Source organism: Panthera leo, chromosome C1, assembly GCF_018350215.1.
Source record: "Panthera leo isolate Ple1 chromosome C1, P.leo_Ple1_pat1.1, whole genome shotgun sequence".
In the NCBI taxonomy this organism is placed as follows: domain Eukaryota; kingdom Metazoa; phylum Chordata; class Mammalia; order Carnivora; family Felidae; genus Panthera; species Panthera leo.
Genome location: NC_056686.1, coordinates 186,682,591 through 186,704,479, shown reverse-complemented (window position 1 = coordinate 186,704,479; position 21,889 = coordinate 186,682,591). Strand labels below are relative to the sequence as shown.

At 36.9% G+C, this 21,889-nt stretch overlaps 1 protein-coding gene across 7 annotated transcripts in view; it reads left to right on the top strand.

The window, feature by feature from the left end:
- Positions 1-21,889, top strand: part of ALS2 (alsin Rho guanine nucleotide exchange factor ALS2) — a 71,063-nt gene continuing 49,174 nt past the window's right edge. For 6 of the 7 annotated variants that reach the window (XM_042949744.1, XM_042949743.1, XM_042949741.1 and 3 more), the window contains exons 1-4: positions 82-515; positions 13,709-13,791; positions 14,993-15,147; positions 18,304-19,220. In XM_042949744.1, coding sequence (XP_042805678.1) covers positions 13,772-13,791; positions 14,993-15,147; positions 18,304-19,220 — 1,092 coding nt within the window. In that variant the 5' untranslated portion in view covers positions 82-515; positions 13,709-13,771. Of the gene's footprint in view, positions 516-13,708; positions 13,792-14,992; positions 15,148-18,303; positions 19,221-21,889 lie in introns of all 7 variants that reach the window. The other variant, XM_042949742.1, reaches the window with a different exon arrangement.

The following is a 21,889-nucleotide window of genomic DNA, read 5'->3' as shown; positions in this document are numbered from 1 at the left end:
GCCCCTCGTGAATCAGCTGATCTCAGGGACCCGCTGGGTTGTGAAGCTCGCGCCGGATGCAGACTGGGGTGCTGCGGGTGGAGCGTCAGGTGAGCGAGCGTGAGTCCCCGCTCGGCCCTTGGCTTCGCAGGGCTGATAGGCCGGGCTGTCCTGTGTGCGGGAGGCCGGGGGTCCCAGAGAGAGGCGAAGGCGCAGGCCGAGGCCCGGGAGCGCCCTTGGTGACTCACAGAGACGGCGCCCGCGTCTTCCAAAAAGCCTGCGTCCGACCGACGGCGCCTGCCCGCCAAGGAGCACCCGTGGCGGCCCCTTGTCCCGGCCCCAGGTTCTCTCACTCGCCCCCCCACCTCCCTCCTCAGACGGGCGCCACTGCATTGGTCTCAGCGGCGCGAAAGTGTTTCACGACCCCCCCTTCCCGCTTCCACCCACGCTGCCTACTTTACTCATTCATGAGGATTTATTGACTATCCACTCCAGACGCCTAGCAGGTACACCGGAATCCCTGGCCTCGAACCTCGGTGAGTGTCCCAGACGGGTTTGCTCCAGGATGCAGATCTCGGTGAGGGGTGGACCTAGGGTTTCCGTGGCTCGAGAGGGCGGTTGCAGAAAATGAAAATGACTCTGATATTAAAAATTAGTAGTTTAAGCAAGTCCTTTGGCGTGTCAAGTGAACCATCAGAGGGTGAGAAGTTCTTTGAAGGAACGAAGGCAGGAAAGTAACATAGGGTCTCATTAGGAAGTTGTACTGACGCTGGTGTTGGTCTTTTGGGTAATAGGGCTACTTTAGAGACAAGCAGCTATAGGTTGGCAGAAGTGTTGTACTCCTGCTTAGGGCTTTGATAATGAGGGAAGAAGAAAAACACACTGGCTGAAGCGGCATATTCAAGAACAGTATTCTCTCTAGTTTAGGAGGGAAAAGGAAATAACTGTTAAACACAAACGCAGATCCTTAGTCTATTGCCTTTTAGATTTGTTCGTGGCCGTAAATGCTCTTTAAGGATTTAAAGAATAAAATTGTGTGATGTGTTTATTCTGAACAGGTATCAAAATTCAGTAAGGTTATTGGCCCAGTTTTTCCCCCAGTTTATCATAAATATGAATGATTTGGAGTGACCACTTGACCTTTGAGTTAATGAGTTAACTAAGCAATTTAAAGCAGTAAAAAATTGGCTTTTACAGTAAATTGCAGTATTTTAATCTCAATAATATAAGCATAGTGGTTAAGATCCTAGGCTTTGGATATGGGCATACCTGACATCATATCCACTTATATCTTTGATTTGGGGAAAGTTACTTCTCTGTATCATTTTCTTTAATTCTAAATTGAGAATTAAGGTACTTTCCTCATAATAGCATCTCTACGTTTAATGGTCCGTGTATATCTGTTAGAGTGTCTGGCACTGGTAAATATTCAGTACATAATTACCTATTTTTATAATAATTTCTTCTTCCACTATTTCATGACCCACACTGGCTCACTTTCTTCTAAGTGGGAAAGAGCACTGAATATTTTTAGAGAAAAACTATAATTCACTTTTTATTTTTAAATTTATTTTATTATTTATTTATTGTTTGTTTTTAAATGTTTGTTTATTTTTGAGAGAGGGAGAGAGAGAGGGAGAGAGAAAGGGAGGGGCAGAGAGACAGGGAGACAAAGGATCAGAAGCAGGCTCTGTGCTGACAGCAGCAAGCCCTATGTGGGGCTCAAACTCATTAACCCTGAGATCATGACCTGAGCTGAAGTTGGACACTTAACTGACTGAGCCACCCAGGCGCTCCTATAATTCAGTTTTTAATTCAAGGGATGGTTTCCAGATAATTTTATGACACATTGACTTATAGTTACAGAAAATATGATTTCTGGCTGCTCTGTATAACTTTGGTATTTAGTAAGGGTATTTTAATGTGGAGGAGATGCTTTTGAAATCTATACCTAGTTTAAATTTGTTACTTAGGGGGCGCCTGGGTGGCTCAGTCAGTTAAGAGTCTGACTTTGGCTCAGGTCGTGATTTCTCGGTTTGTGGGTTCGAGCCCCACGTCTGGCTCTGTGCTGGCAGCTCAGAGCCTGGATCCTGCTTTGGATTCTCTGTCTCCCTCTTTCTCTGCCCCTCTCCTGCTCACACTCTCTCTGTCTCTCAAAAATAAATAAACATTTAAAAAAAGTAAATTTATTAGTTTGCAAACTATAACTAGTATTGGCATATTCAAGGTTCATAGTTGTAGCAAGAATAATTCAAAGGTGTTTGACAGTATTAACATTTGAAAAGATAACGATCAAGAAAATAAAGTACCAAATGGGTCATTTTGGTGGTGGTGGGAGGTAGGGTTCAGTTGCATCATGCAAGCCTCTTGTTTCTTAAGTAGATACAAGCAATGTGAACTGGAATCCCTTCTGCCCAGATTGCAGCCTTTCAAAATTTAGGTTATCATTTGAGACATCTTTGGTCATTTTGACTGTTAAAGACACGAGTGTGTTAAAAACTTCACCAAGACATGATTTCAGTTTCGTGTGGGTAGGTGGAAAGAGTACTATTAAACTACTTTTTTTGTTAAAAAACATGGGTTTGATGCAGTATTGCTGCATCCATTCTAAAGGAGTTTCCAAAGAATATTTCTGACTTGTAAAAACCTTCTATAATCCTGTATTAACATGACACTAGGTAAGGTATGAGTTAAAAAAAAAAAAAAAAAAAAAAAACAACCACAAAGGAAGGTAAAGAGTGGTGATTATTGAGATGGTGTAAAAGAAGGCCTGTTTTTGTGTAGTATGAGGTTGAACCCCTTTCTCAGACACTCAGAGGAGTGCTGTGAGGATTTTAATGACTTTTAGATCATTTAGCCCTTTTTATAATTTTGTGGAATTAAACCTTGCACATAGTCCAACTGTATGAGAGATTTTTCTGGTAGAGCTTTTTGGTTTTTTTTTTAAGCAATTTTTTTTCTTGTCACTCTTCTCCATTGATCACCAGATGATTCAGTCATCAGTGATAAGAAAGTAGTAGATTTTGTAGGATATCAGTCCTTAAGAAAATACACCAGGGTAACCACAAATAAAATAGTAACAAATTCTGGCATGGTTCTTTTTAGTGTTGCATTTATTTTCCTATACCAATCTCTTACTCATTTCTCTGTGTATATCATAGTGCTGTCTTTACCTTATGTCTTGATGTTTCTTGCATCACACAATTGGTAGATAAGCTGAACAGTTGGTAAAGTAGCTGAACTAATTGATCCAAGTGGGTAGAACAAAAATATTTAAATTAGTCAGGTAATTACTCCTTGTTTGGGCTCTTGTAAAGTTATTCTTTAATGTATTAAAGACTTTTTTTTTTTTTTGAAGGAAACGTATAGTTCTCTCAACTCATGAGAAAAAGACTGGGTCTGTTTCATAGAATTTCACTTGGCTGCCAGTGAATTATGTTCAAAGAGATCAACTTTAGTCTCATTAATTCCACAAATTATTCAACTCATGCTTCCATTATTACATATTTAAACTATAAAAATTATTAAATACAAAGATTTTTTTCTTCTGAGTCATCATGCATTTCTTTGTTTCACATGAACTCCCTATTAGGAAGGTGGGGGTTAGACCCAATAATGGCATCTGGGTGGGTAACTTTCATTCCAGGGTTCTTCCACAACTTAAATTTTTGTTGAGCTGAATTCTTAACTAAACTTAGGACAATTGCCCAAGCAAATATGTAACAAAGATGATAATAGCAGCTCTTAAAATAGCAATAAAGTAAAATAATCCAGCTGCACTTTAGTGGGAAAGGGATAAACTGTGGTTTATTAATACAATGAAATACTATCCCTTAGTAAAAATGATGTATACTTATTAATGTGGATATATCACAAGTGTATAATAGTGAAGAAGCAAGTTGCTAAAGGATGTATATGATATGCATTTATGTAGTTTTTTTTTCTTTTTTCTTTTTTTTTTAAGTTTATTTTTGTGAGAGAACATGTGCATGCTCGCATGCGCTGGAAGTGGGGGGGGGGGAGAGAGAGGGGGAGAGAGAGAGAGAGAGGGAGAGAGAGAGAGAGAGAGAGAGAGAGAGAGAGAGAAAGGAAGAAAGAATCCTAAGCAGGCTCCACACTGTCAGCACAGAGCCCAACTCTGGTCCTGTTCTCAGGAACCAACCATGAGATCATGACCCCAGCTGAAATCAAGAGTCAGATGCTCAACAACTGAGCCACTCAGGCACCTGGCATTTATGTAGTTTTAAAACAGTATAGCTTACATTGGTATATATTGATAAATATGTATCTAATGAAAGTACATGAAAGTATAAGACTGTATATGGAAATGAGACACATTAAGTTTAGGAATAGTGGCTAACTCTGGGAGATAGGTTTGGGTGGTGCTCTTTCAGAAATCTGTGTAACTTTTCCTTCTATTTTAAAAACAGCTGAAGCATTTTGAATATAAAAATACGTTAATATATGTTAAAACTGAGTGATGGGTAGGTACATGGATTTGCTCATTTTTTTACAGATTTGTGTATGATTTACAGTTTGTACCATCCCTGGACTGGTGGCCAGTTTTTGTAAATAAAGTTTTATTAGAACACACACACACACACACAGTTTGTGAAACTAGCACTTGAAAAATTTTAATTTAAATTCTATATAATTAAAGAGAAATTTTGTAAAAATACAATTTTTATTGGGGTACCTGTATGGCTCAGTTGGTTAAGAGTCCAGCTCTTGGTTTTGGCTCAAGTCATGATCTCACGGTTCGTGAGATCAATCCCTGTGTCCAGCTCTGCGCTGATAGCACAGAGCCTGCTTGGGATTCTCCTTCTCTCTCTGCCCCTTACCCCCTCAAATAAATAAAACATTTTTAAAAAATACAGTTTTTATGTGTAATTAGGGCTTTCTTCCAGTATGTTTTATTTTACTTTTTAGTCTCAAAGTAGTTGACTCTGGAAAAAATAATTCTTTTCTTTCTGCAATAGGGAAAGAATGTGTCAGTGTAGTTCCACCGTGTAAAGCTTTTCTAAGGAGAGAAGACCAATTATTTAGTCAATTTTATTTTCCTGTTTGACTTGTGCCCCTGGGAAAATGCTTTTCTTAAGATGAGGAATACTGCTTCTTATAAGGCTGCAGAGGAATTTAAATTCTAGAGACTCTTGGGGAATGCAGGCATATACTGATCATGACCTCTCAAAGGATAGGGAAGCAGATTATATCATAAAACCCTAAAAGGAATTTGATCAGAGTGACTCAGATGCAAAATTACCACAGATATCATGTGGTCATTAACACTTTTTAAAGTTTGGGTTGGTTATATTTTATTACAATGTGGTAAAACTGATTTTATACTGTGAATGCGGTGTCTAGTTATTGCTCAAAGAAAATTAATTCTCTCTTTATAGGTATCAATAAGTAAACATGATGAGAATGCGTTAAATGGTTTGAGTAGTGAATAATAAATTTAATAGCCAGTTCCTAGTATAACCTCAGTGTTTAAACTTGTGAGTTAAAAATATTTCATCCTGATCAAGAATACCTGTTGCTAGCTCTTTAAAAATAAGTGAAACCTATATCTCCAGAGCACTGTTTTTTGGCATGTATACTCCCTGTCAAGTTATGTGGCCTTGTGATTACCTTAAGCTCTAGATGTTATTGATTGATAAAATAAGCCAACATGCTTTGAACCGTGTTTCTGTAATATTGCCTTTTTTAGAAAAAATTGTGGCCATTTAAATGAAAGAACAGTGGCAAAATATTAAAGGAATAAACAATTTGTATCAGCAGTTATATTCTATCATATAATAACAGACACGAATTGTTGCAGTACCTGAGAATTTGAAATTCAATTCCTGGTATTTTTTTTTTTTCTAAATATAATTTATTGTCAAGTTAGCTAACATACAGTGTATACAGTTTGCTCTTGGTTTCGGGAGTAGATTCCCATGATTCATGGATTACATACAAAACCCAGTGCTCCTCCCAACAGGTGCCCTCTGCAATGGTCATCATCACCCATTTCCCCTCATCCCCGCCTCCCCTTCAACCCTCAGTTTGTTCTCTGTATTTAAGAGCCTCATATGTTTGCCTCCCTCTCTGTTTGAAACTATTTTTAACCCCTTCCCTTCTTCCATGGTCTTCTGTTAAGTTTCTCAAATTCCCCATATGAGTGAAAGCATATGGTATCTTTCTCTGACTTATTTCATTTAGCATAATACCCTTCAGTTCCATCCATGTTGTTGCAAATGGCAAGGTTTCATTCTTTCTCATTGCCAAGTAGTATTCCATTGTACATACAAACCACATCTTCTTCATCCATTCATCAGTTGATGGACATTTAGCTTCTTTCCATAATTTGGCTATTGTTGAAAGCACTGTGATAAGCATTGGGGTCCATGTGCCCCTATGAGTCAGCACTCCTGTATCCTTTGGATAAATTCCTAGTACTGCTATTACTGGGTCATAGGGTAGTTCTATTTTTAATTTTTTGAGGAACCTCCACACTGTTTTCCAGGGTGGCTGCCCCAGTTTGCATTCCCACCAACAGTGCACAAGGGTTCCCGTTTCTCCACATCCTTGCCAACATCTGTTGTTTCCTGAGTTGTTCATTTTAGCCACTGTGACTGGTGTGAGGTGGTATCTCAATATGGCTTTGATTTGTATATCCCTGATTCAATTCCTAGTATTGTACTACCCATCAAAATGTTTTATTTTATTTATCTGGAAAAATTTACCTTAAAAAAAATTTGCATTGGATACAAAATGGAGCTAGGTGGGCATCACTAGGCATTTATTTTACCAAGTTTAAACACAACCTCCCCCCGCCCCCATGGGTAATATCCATTTTAGAGGATTTTCACAATCAGTAGAGTGCAGTGTTAGTACTTTATAGGGTGAAAATAAGCAGGCCATAAAAAAGACTATGAATCTTAAGTGTCCCTGATGGCACCAAAAAGTGTCTCCATGTACTAAGGAGAAAGAGGCTGTTCATTCCTGGGTTATATAACATTTGTGAACTGACATGAAATAAAAGGATCTTAATTGTTAGGGAATACCATTAGCAAATTATGAGTTTCTGCTGTGTAATTAGACACTTTACTTTTATGTATGATACTGACTTTTATTACAGGTACTGGAAATCTTCTACATCATTTGGAAACCCATGGATTGGAATTTAAGACAAAGTGCTATCTTTCATGGAGTACTCACTTAAATGTAGCCTGTTTGTACCTAGTGATTACTATGGATACGAGAATGTACCAATGAATAAGTCATAGTTTCTGACCTCTCAGGAGTTTATAATATATTTTAAATCAATGATTTTGGGGGGGGGGATTATTCCATTAGTAACAACATTATAGATAATAAGTACTTTCTAGGCTAGCCTACTGACTGACTTTATTCACTGCATTAACTTACTGGATTCTTGAACTCTGGGTCAGTATTTAAGGGGCTAGTCAGCTCCCATAGTGGTATCAGGCATTGCTTTCCAGTTAGGGCTGGGAGAGCTGGGTTTTGAAGTGGCCTCATCCTTTGGTGATTGGTTTGTCAAGGCTGCAGTGCAAGATGAGTGTTCTCAACCTTCATTAGTGGATGGTAAAGGCTTTGGTGGTGGTATATCCAGGAAGTAGCAGTTGTTGGTGTATAGATTAGTTGTAAGTCAGGTGTTTGAGTCAAAAGTTGCCTTGATCCATGTGTCAATATATTGACTGAGTCTCTAAAAGAAAATATTTATTCAACAATAACCATGTGTGCAATGCCATAGTGTCTTAAAAGTATTGTTTACTGCATCCACAAATGTAAACTGTGGTTTACTACATTTTAATAAAATGCAGCCAATTCAAACTTTAAAAAGAAAGTGTAAATGCATGAAATCTGTAGTAATTTTATTTTGCATTCAGTGTATGTCCAAGTTTCTTTCAGGGCATTATGATACAGTTTACCACTCTATTATTTATTGTCTTTCTATCTTAATGTCTTATTATTCTAATCTCCAAGTATCATTACTCTTGTAGTTACAGTTATTGCAATAGTTTTAATCAATATACCTATTTTAAACCAGTAAGTGAGATATGAGGATAAGACTGAAAGTGCTCAACTTTGCTGCTTTTTTTATGCTTTCAGGGTGCTGTCCATATAGAGAGCCATCATTCTTGTCAGAAAGACAGAACATGATAGCATGTAAACTCCTTAAGGACAGGAACTCCTTTATTTATGTGGGCCTAATCTATCTACAAATATTTATTGAGTACCAACAGTATTATACATCAGGACTATGTTAAGTAGCTGGGCTATCCTAGAGAATAAGATATTTTTGGCTTTCATAGAAATTTTAGACTGGCATACCTGGAACATAATAGATGAAAAAAATACATGTGGTGTTGTTGAAATTTTAGCATTTGAGAGTTAATATGCTTATGACTCATAAATTTATCTTTCACTAAATCATTAAGGGAAGAGGACTTTATCCAGAGAATAAAGTTTATTAGAGATGAATAAATAGAATCCTACATGATTTTAATTTTCTCTTTGCATTTGAGAGAATAGTCCACTAGCACATTTCTGTTCCACATTAATTTTTTTAAAATTTGTATTCTGCCTTGTTTCTAAAAGGATTTAATGCGGTATATGAAAATGTATAGTATGGCAAGATAAAATAAAGAAACGGAATGACTGGAGCCGGGAATGAGATTAGAATAGATAGCACACATATACTGGGAAGTCCTACTCACTTACACATGCTTTTTCTCTCAACACTGAATCTGTAATCCTGTCTGTATCTGTTAAATATATGTGTGTATCTATAATCTATATCTGTTTCCTTTCTTATTAAAATGTCAGCCCTTCCTCTTGTGAAAGATCAGTCCCAAAACGTGTTCTGGATGTCATCCTTTTCATTTTGTCCAGGACTTTGGTTCTGCCCTCTGTCCTCTTGAATCTGGGATTGGTGTCATTGTCAATGCAAACATGTTCAGCTGTCTCTCACCTCCCCAACCATACACATACAGGAAACACCCTTTATCTTCACATTCTTCTCCAGCTTCTGCTCTATTTCTCTGTCATTTCAACAGAGTTTTTCAAAAGAATTCTTTATATGAACTTAATTTTCTTGTTCTCACCCCCCATTTATAGTCAGCCTACTCCAATCTGGTTTTCAGTCCCCTGCCACCACTGAAACTTTGACCATGCTCAACAGTGATATCTGTGTTGGCATATCCACTGGACAGATTTTTGTTCTTAACCTGAGACCCCAGCTGCATTGACCTAATCGACCAGGCCTTCCTCCTGGAAACACTCTGCTTTGCTTTTATGTGCCCACAGACTCATGCTTCTTCCACCTTTCAGATCACTTCTCACTCAGTTGTCATTGCTAGTTCCTCATCCTATCCAATCTGTAGATGCAGAAGCTCCTTACAGGTTGGTCCTGTCCCTTTCCTTTCTCCTATTACACACCCAGTGATGTTGTTATCCATTGCTTTGATTTCACATATTATCTATATGCCTTCCCAAGTTTATATCAATAGCTGAGACCTTTTTTCTGAACTCCATACTCACATATTCAGCTGCTCTTCATAGGTACTCTAGTATTTCTCACTGCCATCTTGAACATAAAAAAAAAACTTCTTCAGACTCCTATCTTTTTTACTTTTCCCGTTTTGGCAAATGATACCGCCAACACACAGTGGTTCAAGGCAGAACCTAGAAATCATTTTTGATACCTCCTTCTCCTTTATCCTCCACTTACGTCTAATATATTACCAAGTCGTAGTTGTTCTAGGACAAAGGACCTCTCATTTGTTTACTGTTTTCTCTTTTACCAAGTTGGCAGCCTTTTATGAAATTAAAAGCGCTCAGGCTTCCTTCTTCCAGTGAGAAGATGAGCCAGGTGAGTGTTTGCAGGCAGGCTACTCCCTGCAAAATTAATCTGGGCACTATATGCAAGTATGTTTACCATAAAATAGACTTAAAACTTTTGAGACAAATGTAAATCATCACCATTAGAATACATAGTTAAAGCACTTATAGAAGGTCTTGTAAGCAACGCAGCTTTCCAGTATACTCTTCAAGATGAAGTTGATGTTAAAAGTACATAAAAGAAACTAAAGGAAGTATAAAATAGTTAAAAGTTGCGGACTCTCACCAAAAATGATAGTTGTTTTAGATTACAGGTTTCTAGTGGCACCTGGGTGACCTCAGTCAGTTAAGTGTCTGGCTCTGGATTTCAGCTCAGGTCATGATCTCGCAGTTCGTGAGTTTGAGCCCCACGTGGGGCTCTGTGCTGACAGCTCAGACCCTGGAGCCTGCTTCAGGATTCCGTGTCTCCCTTTCTCTCTACTCTTCCCCTGTTCGTACTCTGTCTCTCTCTCAAGAATAAATAAACATTAAAAAAAATTTTAAATGAATCTGGTTTTGTAGTGTAATTCATAGAACTTAATAGCTGGAGGGAATGCTAGAGTCTCTTTTGCTCATTTTACAGGTGACTTTGATCTCTGGAAAGGCTGTGCAAGGCAAAAGAGGACCCCGGATTTTTGACTGTACAACACACAGTTTCTTTTTTTTTTAATGTTTATTTACTTTTTGAGAGCGAGCGAGCGAGAGAAACAGAGTGTGAGCGGGGGAGGGGCAGAGAGAGAGAGGGAGACAGAATCTGAAACAGGCTCCAGGCTCTGCACTATCAGCACAGAGCCTAATGCAGGGCTTGAACCCACGACCCATGAGATCATGACCTGAGCTGAAGTCGGACACTTAACTGACTGAACCACCCAGGCGCCCAAACACAGAGCTGGTTTAATATAATAAAGACCTATGAAGGAAAGTTACTATAATAGAAAAGTAGCAGAGTTTAGGGATTCTGTTCCTCAAAGGAATGTAGAATGAGAACCTTAAAATTCACCTGGTAAGATATATCCCCAGAAGAAGCCCCATGATTAGACAATTTTGTAACGATTAAAAATGTGAAGCAATGAAAGAGGATACAAAAATCTAAATGCGATTTGAATGCTTGAGGCAAATCTTAAAGATTTCCTGGATTGGGGATCATAAAAATATTAGAAAAACAAAAATTTTGGGTTTACTTTCTCTATATGGATACATAGTTGAGAAAGAATGTTAGATTAAATAGAGTTGGTAAATGCCACTAAATGCCATTAAATATAAATTTAAGTATGTAAGGTAAAACTTTATAACATAAGCTTCCCACATTTATCTGCAATATTTTTTTTAGTTATGTTTCCTTAGCAGTCATTTCTTTTTCCCTTTGCTGTCTTTGAGACTTAGGCAGACCTGTCTTCTTGTAAGTCAAACATAATAAATACCATTAAAACAAAGTGAGATAGATTTATAAATACTAATCTAGGAAGATGTGTACAAAATAGTATATTGGCTAGCTTTCTGTTTATTTAACAAATTGCTACTAATCTAGTGGCTTAAAATAACACAGACTTATTATTTTGCAACTCCTTAGGTTAAAAGTGTAACACCAGTCTTGCTGGGCTAAAATCAAGGTGTCAGCAGGGCTGCTTTCTTTTCTGGGGGCTCATGGAGAGAATCTGTTTCCTTGCCTTTTCCAGCTTCTAGAGGCCACCCCCATTCTTTGGCTTATGCTCCCCACCTTCCCTTCTTCAAAGCCAGCAGTGAAGAATCTCTGACATGTTTCCTTCATCAACTCTCTTTCTCTCTCTCTTTCTCCTTTTGTCTCCCTCTTCCACTTTTAAGGATGTTTGTGATAACCACGCAGATAACCAGGGTAATCTCCCTCTCTTAAGGTCAGCTGATTAGCAACCTTAATTCCCCTTTGCCCTTAACCTAACTTATTCACAGGTCTGGGCATTAGGATGTGGACATCTTTGGGAGCCATTATTCTGTAGCATATATAGTATTTATATTGCCTAGTATTTATAGTTATTTACTATAATGAAAGTTTCAGAACAGTTTCTGTGGTTTTAATTCCATTTGGATTTGAAAAAAATGTGTGGTGGTAAAAAAAAAATATGGCATAAGATGAAAACCACATTAAGAAATCTTTGTATTCAAAAAATGTGGCACTAAAAGAGGAAAAAGGTTGACTGTTTTATTCACTTCGCTAAAAGGTTCTCAACATTTTTGATTGTCAGGTAGTAGGATAAAATCCACTTTACATCCAGTGAATCAGTGATGGGAGGCAAAGTGTGCTTGTGCACTTCCACACCCTCCCAGAGGAGTTCTCTGCTTTTTACCTGGTACTGTTTAACTTTAATCAAGGGAGCAGTTAGTTACTCCTTGATCTCTGACAGATAAGCACAGGTTAGATCTGTCTTCAGAATTTCTCTGTAAACCGTGAACTGTACATTTTAGTAAAAGCTAATCATCATCACACACAAGGCATAGTACCACTTAATCATCATATTTATTAAATTAATAGCATTTATTAAATCTATTCAGGTATATGTTCTGTTTACATGGTACCCTTCATCCAACTTTGAATGATTCACCATCTTTCTAAAATAAGCATTAGGTAGAGAGTAATTTCCTCCAGATATACAGATGGTAAACGGTAAGAATTCACAGGCAACCTGGAGTAAACAGATGGCTCTTACATCACTCCTGCTGGTGTGGGCTGTTTTCAGACTACAGTGACCATGCCATATCCTTTGCAGAAAAACCATACATTTGGCCCGAGTATTTTTATGGTTCTCACAAATAAAACATCATTGCCTATATTTTCATGATTTTTTTGGTGCCCTTAAAAATGTGAATTTTTAGTTGAATGCTTTGAGCATTTTTGTCTGCTTGTTTATTTTCTGTCTCTTCATTAAACAATGAGTTTCTAAACTGATGGGTCATGATATTCGTGCCATAATTTTCATATAGCTCTTTACTATTAAATGGCGGATTTTGAAACAGCTATTTTATTTTTTTAATTAATTAATTTATTTTGATAGAGAGCAAACAAAGGTGGGGTAGAGAGAGAGGGAGAGTGAGAGAATCTCAAGCAGGCTCTGCACCACCAGTGCAGAGCCCCATGTGGGGCTTGAACTCATGAACCTTGAGATCATGACCTGACCTGAAATTAGGAGTTAGATGCTTGAGTGACTAAGCCACCCAGGTGCCCCTGAAACATATTTTAAAATCCAAATTTCTTTCTTCCAGCCCTTTGGACTGTGGTTTTGAATGGAGGTTGATATGTGGAAAATACTGCTAGTTCCAATAAATAGAAAAGATACTAATTTTAATGGTGTGATTTTGTGTGTGTGTGTGTGTGCATTGCTGAAAAATGTAAATTAAAACTACCTGAGTCTGAAACATTACTGAAGAGATTTTAGAAATTCTTTCCCAATTGGTATTTACATGTTCATGTGTTCCAGAAGCATTTTAAAAGTAACCTTAATGTATATGAAATGAATATTTAACACTGAGTTTTCAGATTGAACTTCCTTCTTTATACTAAAAGCCAAAACCTGTTGCCTGACAAAGTACATCTTAATCGTAGGTAGTCTTTTCTTCCTTTGACATTATATTTGGTGGTCAATAGGCATTTTTATAAGCTCAGTGGGCAGGCTCAGTCTAGATATTCAACTTTGGCAGGCGGGATATGAAATAGTTGAAATAGTTTCACTGCATATTTATTGCCCAGTGAATGTGCACTTGTTAGAGGGCTGTCCTTTTTTTTTTTTTTTTTTTTTTTTTAAATCTGAGAAACGAAGTAGCAAAATATTCTTTCATTGCTCTTTGTGCTTACCTGTATTTTGCCATTTAGGTCTTTATATGCCTTTTGCAAAAAAGAAATGATTTGGTGATGGAGTGCTGCTGCCCCTGACCGATGGACTCAAAGAAGAGAAGGTAAAACCATTTTTTCCTTCTCCCTTATCCTTCTAGGAAAACGCAAACGATTCTACATATGTGTAGCTTCTCTTCAGTTTAATTTCTTGTTCGTGGTTAATAAGTAGGAATAGTGACATTTGTGTTGATTGGTAAAGAGAGAAAGATACTAAAATAAAGCTGATTAATGATCAGCTTTGTTGCTAGTTTCTTATGCTTATAAAAAGACACGAGGTGTCTTCATCATCTTAAAGCTTTTGAAGCCATTTTTTCCCACAATTTTAGATCTTCAGACAAAGCCTTATTAATTTTAATCATCTTCTATCCCTAGAAAACTAGTCATGGATGATATTTAAAAAGGAGGATTAAGTTTGCAGCTTTCCTTTCATAAAACCATGGTTATGCCTAATCATAATTTAGAGGAATATTACCTAGCAAAAATAGAGAAATCCCTAGGTATTATAAAATAAATAAAACCACAAAAGTTTCTGTGCCTCATTAAAAAATTGGCACTAGTGTTCTAGAAAAAAAGAAAATGAAAAAGTATCATCAGTGGCAAGACAGGGAAACTTGGTGTAAAGGAAATGTAGGGTGTTTTATTACGCCTCTTTCTTGGAAGGGGAGGCAATTATAGTATGGTTGTTATTATGAAGTTGTGTGTTTTATGTTCTTTGCACTAGAGTCATCACATGGATAGAATTCTTTGGCTAAAACATGAGTAAAGCACGCAGAGTTTTACTGTTGCTGGTATAAATTTGATTCTTAAAAATTCAAATAGCAATTATAGAGCTTACTCAGTGTAACGTAAAATATGGATCACTGTTCCTTCTTACCAGATACTTTTTAGTACATTAAAAACTAAAATTTTAAAATAAGACTCCAACTTGGGACATGCTGTAACTTTACTATCTAAACAAGGACTTAATATATTGAGAAGTTAGAATCTTAAAATTTTGTGCTATTAAATCTAAAACTTCAAAAAATAGCCCAGATTTTGTTTGCTCCTTAGATAAAGTAATTTGTGGTTTAGATTGTCCTCAAGCGTTTTATGTAAACAGTTGTTTTATTTCTGCCCCTGTGTCCTAAGCAAAGCATTAAATAGGTGCTAAACCATCTGACCCAGTCACCTGTGCTGGTAAAAGGTACAGATCTAATGAAATATCCCCCCAAAATACAGTTTTAATTACAGGAAAAATGAAGTGGTTTTTCTTAATGTTTGTAGCTCAGTAGAGGCAGAAGGATCCAAAGAAAGAGGCCTGGTCCATGTCTGGCAGGCAGGATCCTGTTCTTTAGCACCAGAGAGATTGCCAGGCTGGGGAGGAAAGACTGTTCTTCAAGCAGCCCTGGGAGTGAAACATGGAGTTCTTCTGACTGAAGGTATTGAAAAGTGTGGCTTAACAAATTCTAACTGAAATGCTAACAATACCTGGGTGTGTAAGGGAGTTACTGGACAATACCTGGGTCAGGTAAGGGAGTTACTGGATACCAGGAATTCTTAATGAAGTTCATTGGGGCTTAGACGTTTTTTGTTTTCAAAACATGTCCTTACTTCCTTTATCAGAAATCAGAGTAGTTCTTAAATTTGAGATACATTGTAACTAGAATAAAAGGGAGAATTATAGTTTGTAAATTTTATAGCAATAAGTACATGAAAAATTAACTTTTGAAACATTCAGAAACTCTTTTGTTGGACCTTTGTTCATTAAATGTGTCAGAATGATAATGCTAATAATAGCTAACGTTTATTAAACAGTGATGCGTGCCAGGCACTGTACTGAGCACTTTATGTGTCTTACCTGATTGAGTTTTCACACAACCACCTTATGAGGTAGCTAGTGTTGTTGTCCTCACTTCGCAGATGAGGAAGTTGAAGGTTAGGGAGGTTAAATAATTTCCACAAGCCCACACAGCTATTGGAGTGTCAGAGTCAGGATTGGAATTCAGAGAGTCTGATTCCAAAGCCTCTTTTTAAGCTGCTTGGCTGTCTTGTCTCGGTACAGTTTTTCTTAGACATAAACAGCAGCTCATAAAAACATGTAATAAAATAAATCTATAAGAGATAGAAGCATAGGTTATAGTTTATAGAGTTGCCTTTAATTTTGATAGCAGTTTACCAACTCAATCATGGCAAATTTGGTTTGAGCTGGGACTGCCATCAACTAATTTATAAATTTCTGTTCCATAAGCATTTATTAAGTAGTTGATAATGTTTTGATATTTTCATTGTAGGAACTAAGGGAAAACAAATTCTAAGAAATAAAGCTTAAATCTGACCTTGGTAATTTTATGGGATACACATGGAATTCTTTCTAGCCTCTTTTTTTCTTTTTTTTAACTTTTTAATTTATTTTTGAGAGACAGAGACAGCGTGAATGCGGGAGGAGCAGAGAGAGAGGGAGACACAGAATCCCGAGCAGGCTCCAGGCTCTGAGCTGTCAGCACGGAGTCTGATGTGGGGCTCAAACCCACAAGCCATGAGATCATGACCTGAGCCAAAGTCGGACACTTAACCGACTGAGCCACCCTGGCACCCCTAGCCTATTTTTAATTATATCACTTTCATTGTAATGATATACAATAAGAATATTATTATTAGGCCAGAATTTGGAAAAAGCCTTATTGTAAAAAAATGAACTGTTTTCAATACCTACTATAGGGGCTTCAAAATACACAGTTCTCAAGCATGTGCAAGTAGAATTCTCTTGTTTTATTAACTCTTCGGTAAGAGATTCAGGAATCCTTTATGAACGTGATCTTTAAACCTCTAGAATCATACCTAAAAGTGGGACAACAGAGGGAAAACATCTAAAAAATATAAATTGCCTATCATTGTTCATGTTTAAGCAGTGTCCTAGTCTTAAGTGTCAAAGTTACAAAAAAGATCTCATCTCACATAAGTGTGTAGTTTGAAATGGGAAAAAGATCTCTAGTGGTATCTTTTCCAGATGAGAAAATGGTACTCATGGAATGCTGGAAATTTTCAAGCTGCTTTGTCTCTATTCAGTTTGACTATTAGCTCATAATTCAGTGAGGACACTTCATTAAATCACTATTTTTGAGGTACTCCAGGTAGAAAAAAGGGAGGATACAAATATTTCTGTGCACTATTTCTCGTTCTAGTGGAATGATAATCATTGAAAGAGTTGGTGAACTGTTGCAAGTGTGTATTGCTGTATCTTTTGGGAAGAAAAGTTTAAAAGAACTTAATTAATGAGCTTATTTTCTCAGTATTTTTTATCCAAACTGGAAATTCCCTAATAAAAGCTCATGTGTTCCCTCTAGCCACTTTTGTGTTCTTTCTTACATAGATGTTCTGGTGAGTTAACTTGAGTGTATAAATATATTTGCTATTTTTGCCGTGTATAATAGGCCCAAGATAAAGAATGCATTTTATTCATCATCAGCTCAATTGCTGTTTTGTGGGGGAACAAACTCGTATAAATTTATTTCATTATTTCCTTATTAATTAAAAAAAAAATGGATGAGTCTATGGTTATATGGAAAAGGAGGGATAGTTGGCGTGGCTTAGTATTTTTCAAAACCCACGGCCAAGTCTTTATTTCCATTTGAGTTTTTTAGGTAATACAGGTCATGTGCACATGCCCCTAAACTACCACAATACTTCAGAGAGATTATGACTTGATAGCACACCTGGACAGAAACAAGTCCTCATCATTCATGTGCCCAACTCACGGGCCCCTTTACTTGACTTTTAAAGCCAGCCAGTTGCCCTTTGTTCTAAAGCTAGCTAATCATAGTTTTATTGGGGATTTTTTGCTTGTTTTGTTTTGTTGTGAAGATTTGCTTTTTAAACAAATGGCACCTCAGAAATGCTATATCATACACAATGTATATTCTGTGTAATATTTAAAATTATACACGGTATTCTACACGACATGAAGACAACCATGTCTTGTTAACACTGGTGCTTTCTTATGACCTGGAAGTATAAAGCTGATTTCTTAATTTTGGCCAAAATAAACCTCTAGTATTTTTATTCTACTGCATAATTTTCTGCTGCTCTGACCTATTCAAATAGTAGTGAATGTTTTAGATGTTAGTGAATGTATCTATTTTATTCTCTGCTCATTTTATCTTATCATGGTCATTATTTTGTCTTTGAACACTTGGAAACTGCTCCTGTAATAGCCTACAATGGTAGCCACTTATAGTGGATCCATTCTAGGACTTTGTAGGATGAGGCTGAAGGAAAGGAATAATAACCCTTCATTTTCATTTGAAAGTAGCCTCCTCCAGTTGGTAGAATTCTCATTATTTTTCAGAATGTTACAAGGTGATATTTGTTAGAAGATGAATACCTGTGGAATATTCTATGCTTGAACCAAATTCTCTACAACTGTGCTTTTGAAAATTAAAAAAAAAAAAATCAGCAACAACCCTATTTTGTTAAACCTAGAGGGGCCAGAAGTTTGCTGATAAAATTTCTAGTTAATTCACTAACTCCTTCCTTTTTTTTTTTTTTTTTTTTTTTTTTTTTTTTTTTTTTTTTTTTTTTTTTTTTGTAACCTTCAGATGGTGAGGTCTACAGCTTTGGGACTCTTCCCTGGAGAAGTGAACCAGCAGAGATTTGTCCGAGTAACCCCATTCTAGAAAATGCCCTGGTCGGGCAATATGTTGTTACTGTGGCATCAGGGAGTTTCCACAATGGAGCAGTGACAGAAAATGGCGTAGTGTACATGTGGGGGGAGAACTCTGCAGGCCAGTGTGCTGTGGCTAACCAGCAGTATGTTCCAGAACCAAATCCTGTCAGCATTTCTGATTCTGAGACCAGTTCTTTGCTAGCAGTCAGGATTTTGCAGCTGGCATGTGGTGAGGAGCACACTCTGGCATTGTCAATAAGCAGAGAGATTTGGGCATGGGGTACCGGTTGTCAGTTGGGTCTCATTACCACCACCTTCCCGGTGACAAAGCCACAAAAGGTGGAACATCTTGCCGGGCGAGTGGTGCTACAAGTTGCCTGTGGTGCGTTCCACAGCTTAGCGCTTGTACAGTGCCTCCCTTCCCAGGATCTAAAGCCAGTCCCAGAAAGATGCAACCAGTGCAGCCAACTCTTAATTACTATGACTGACAAAGAAGACCATGTGATTATATCAGATAGTCATTGTTGCCCATTAGGTGTGACGCTCTCAGAATCCCAGGTAGAAAACCAGGCCAGCACTGCCATCAGCCCCTCCACTGAAACCCTGGACAACCAGGGAGAAGTATTTGAGAATACGCTTGTAGAAAATGATGTGCCTGTTGCTACCGACGCCACGAGAGGTGATGCCATTTCCTCCCAACAAGACATCATGGGAACAACTGAAATTTCTTCTGCCAGAAATACACCATCGTACCCTGATACTCAAGCAGTAAATGAATACGTGCAAACACTGTCAGATCGTTCAGTAAGAGAGAACTCAGAGAACGGCGAAAAGCCAATGCCATCTCAGGTACCTGCTAAATTTTGTAATATAAAGGCATTTCTGGAGTTAAACCATCTGAAGTTTTGTTTGTTTCTTTGTTTTTTGGCAACTTTAAAATGCTTAAGGCTTGAGTTTGACTATAAATCTGTTTTATCATGCAATCCTAAATAAGGAAAAACCTGGATTAATTCAGAATTACTTTTTATGTTCAAATTCTGCCCTTTAAGATATTGAAAGATATCATGCTGGGCTTCTTTTATAAGTAGCAAAATTTCATTTATTTTTTTCTAGTACTTCTTCTCCCATGGCTAAATATACTGAATTTTGGTGGGCTCCTGGGCACTGTTTTTGGTTTTGTTTTTTCTGAATACTTAAAATTTTTTTTTTTAACGTTTATTTATTTTTGGGACAGAGAGAGAGCATGAATGGGGGAGGGTCAGAGAGAGAGAGAGAGAGAGAGAGAGAGGGAGACACAGAATCCGAAACAGGCTCCAGGCTCCGAGCTGTCAGCACAGAGCACAGAGCCCAACGTGGGGCTCGAACTCACGGACCGAGAGATCATGGCCTGAGCCAAAGTCGGATGCTCAACCGACTGAGCCACCCAGGTGCCCCTCTGAATACTTTTAGTATAACTATATATTAACAAAGATTCATCTCACCTGTACTGTATTAACTCCAGATTCTGTAGAGAGAAGTCCTTTTCTTTTTTATTAGGGAAGATTACTATGTGGTAGATCCCTCAGTTGTAGGCAAACTTAAAACCTCCTGGCATTAAATATTGTTTGGATTTTTTTCAGTTTACTGGGCTTTGTTGTGGGACAGGGCATTAAAATTTTCTTCATCTTATTTAAACTACTGTCATTTTGAAAACTTATAAATGGAGGAAAGCTATTTACCAGTAGCATACAGTAACATTTTAGTCTCCCTGATTAAACCAAATTGTTTTAAAAGGATAATTTGTTTTTTACTCTTTGTGTAAGCCTTTCAGGTTTGCTTTTACCAAAACTCTAAGAAAATGAAACAAAACAGAAACCTCTAATCATAAAAGAACTGTCCTGTGGTGTTTATTCAGGTTTTTGAAACCACACATACCTCTTGATTGTTTATTCGTGTTCTTTACTCTGTCAGGATAAGAACATGGCTTAGAGGTATTTTTAGAAATAGTTTTTATTTCACAGTTTACTCATTGAATCTTGTGGATATCGATTTTTTTTTTAATTAAGCTGTTTAGAGAAAGGTATTATTAAAATCTAAACAGAAACATTCTTAGACTTGAACATGCTTATAAAAAATTTGGACTTTGACTTTTTAGAAGTCGTTCTGCTAATTTATTAAATTTGACATTAAAAGTTAATTGTATACAGTTTATTTTATTATTATTGAAATTGCATTTTCCTTTGGATATATTTTGTTAAATATGTAAATTTTTTGTAGCCTATGCTAATTTTGGCAATGTCTGTTTATACTAAATTTAATTCAGTTTTTGTAAATAGTATCGCAATCATACAGCTAGGACAGGTTTTTTCTCCCATGGCCAGATGTAACCAAAAGACTATCTCATTTTTGTGAAATAAATCATATTTGGCATTGAAGCATATATCTCACAATTGAATTTTATTGATTGACCAGGACTCCTAAAATTATGTCTTTCATCAAAATTACTGGCTATGTATTTTTGTTTTGTTGATTTATTTATTTTATGTGTTGCTAAATATAAGTAGAGGAGCCAGTAAGAACAATAAAGTTGATTGAAGGTAGACTTTCCTTGGTCTGTTGGTAAGAACCCCCTATGATAGTCACCTAAATACCATCATTGTTTCTCTTACGATCCTTCATACACAAAGGGTAAAAATAGTGACCTTAGTTCTTCTCAGCAAGTTATCAGGGAACTGTATCACCAAGGGATTAATAGGCTTTGTATTTACCTTTTGCTTGATATGGTCTATTTGTTTATTTTGTTGACTATTTTAAAGAGTCCTTTGCTCCTCTGAATTTAGTATTTAATTCAGCAAAATGTATTGAGTACCTAAGGTACTGTGCAGGCAACAGGAATTATTTCCTTTAAGAGAATCATAAGTTGATGTTAAAAATTTTGTTTGTGTTTGGCTTTCAATTTAGGACTAATTGAGGAATGTGTATATATGCCCTTTGGGACCTTCTGACAGCGTAAGAGGGAAATTTTTCATTGTGAGCTATGCTAACAAGCCAAAAGCTTTTTTGTGTGTTTAATGACTTTCCTTTAAGTAAACAATGGTGCTTGAGTAAGTTTTAACTGGTGTTCAGAGTAAGTTTCAACTGAGCTTTTACTAAGATATTAGAAAACTTTAGTTTGACTTTCAAATACAGCTGTGAATAACACAAAGAACATTGGTCCCAAATGTTTAATTATTAACCTACCACATTTACTCTGTCATAGTGAGAGCAAAAGTAATCTGTCAGCTTAGATAGGTCCTGGATCATGGAAAATAACACATCCATGAGGCAGCAGAAAGACTTGAACTGAAGAACAGAAGTTGGGAGGCAGATAGGTCAGAGGTATAGCATTTTTTTTTTTTTTTTTTGCCTGTATATGCTATATCTAAATTACTATTTATAAAACATTTTAGGAAAAGCTTTTTTTTAATGTATTTTTTTCTGTATTTCTTAGTAGCAATCTGTGTAAATTTTCTTGAAACTCATCAATAATAATATTTTTG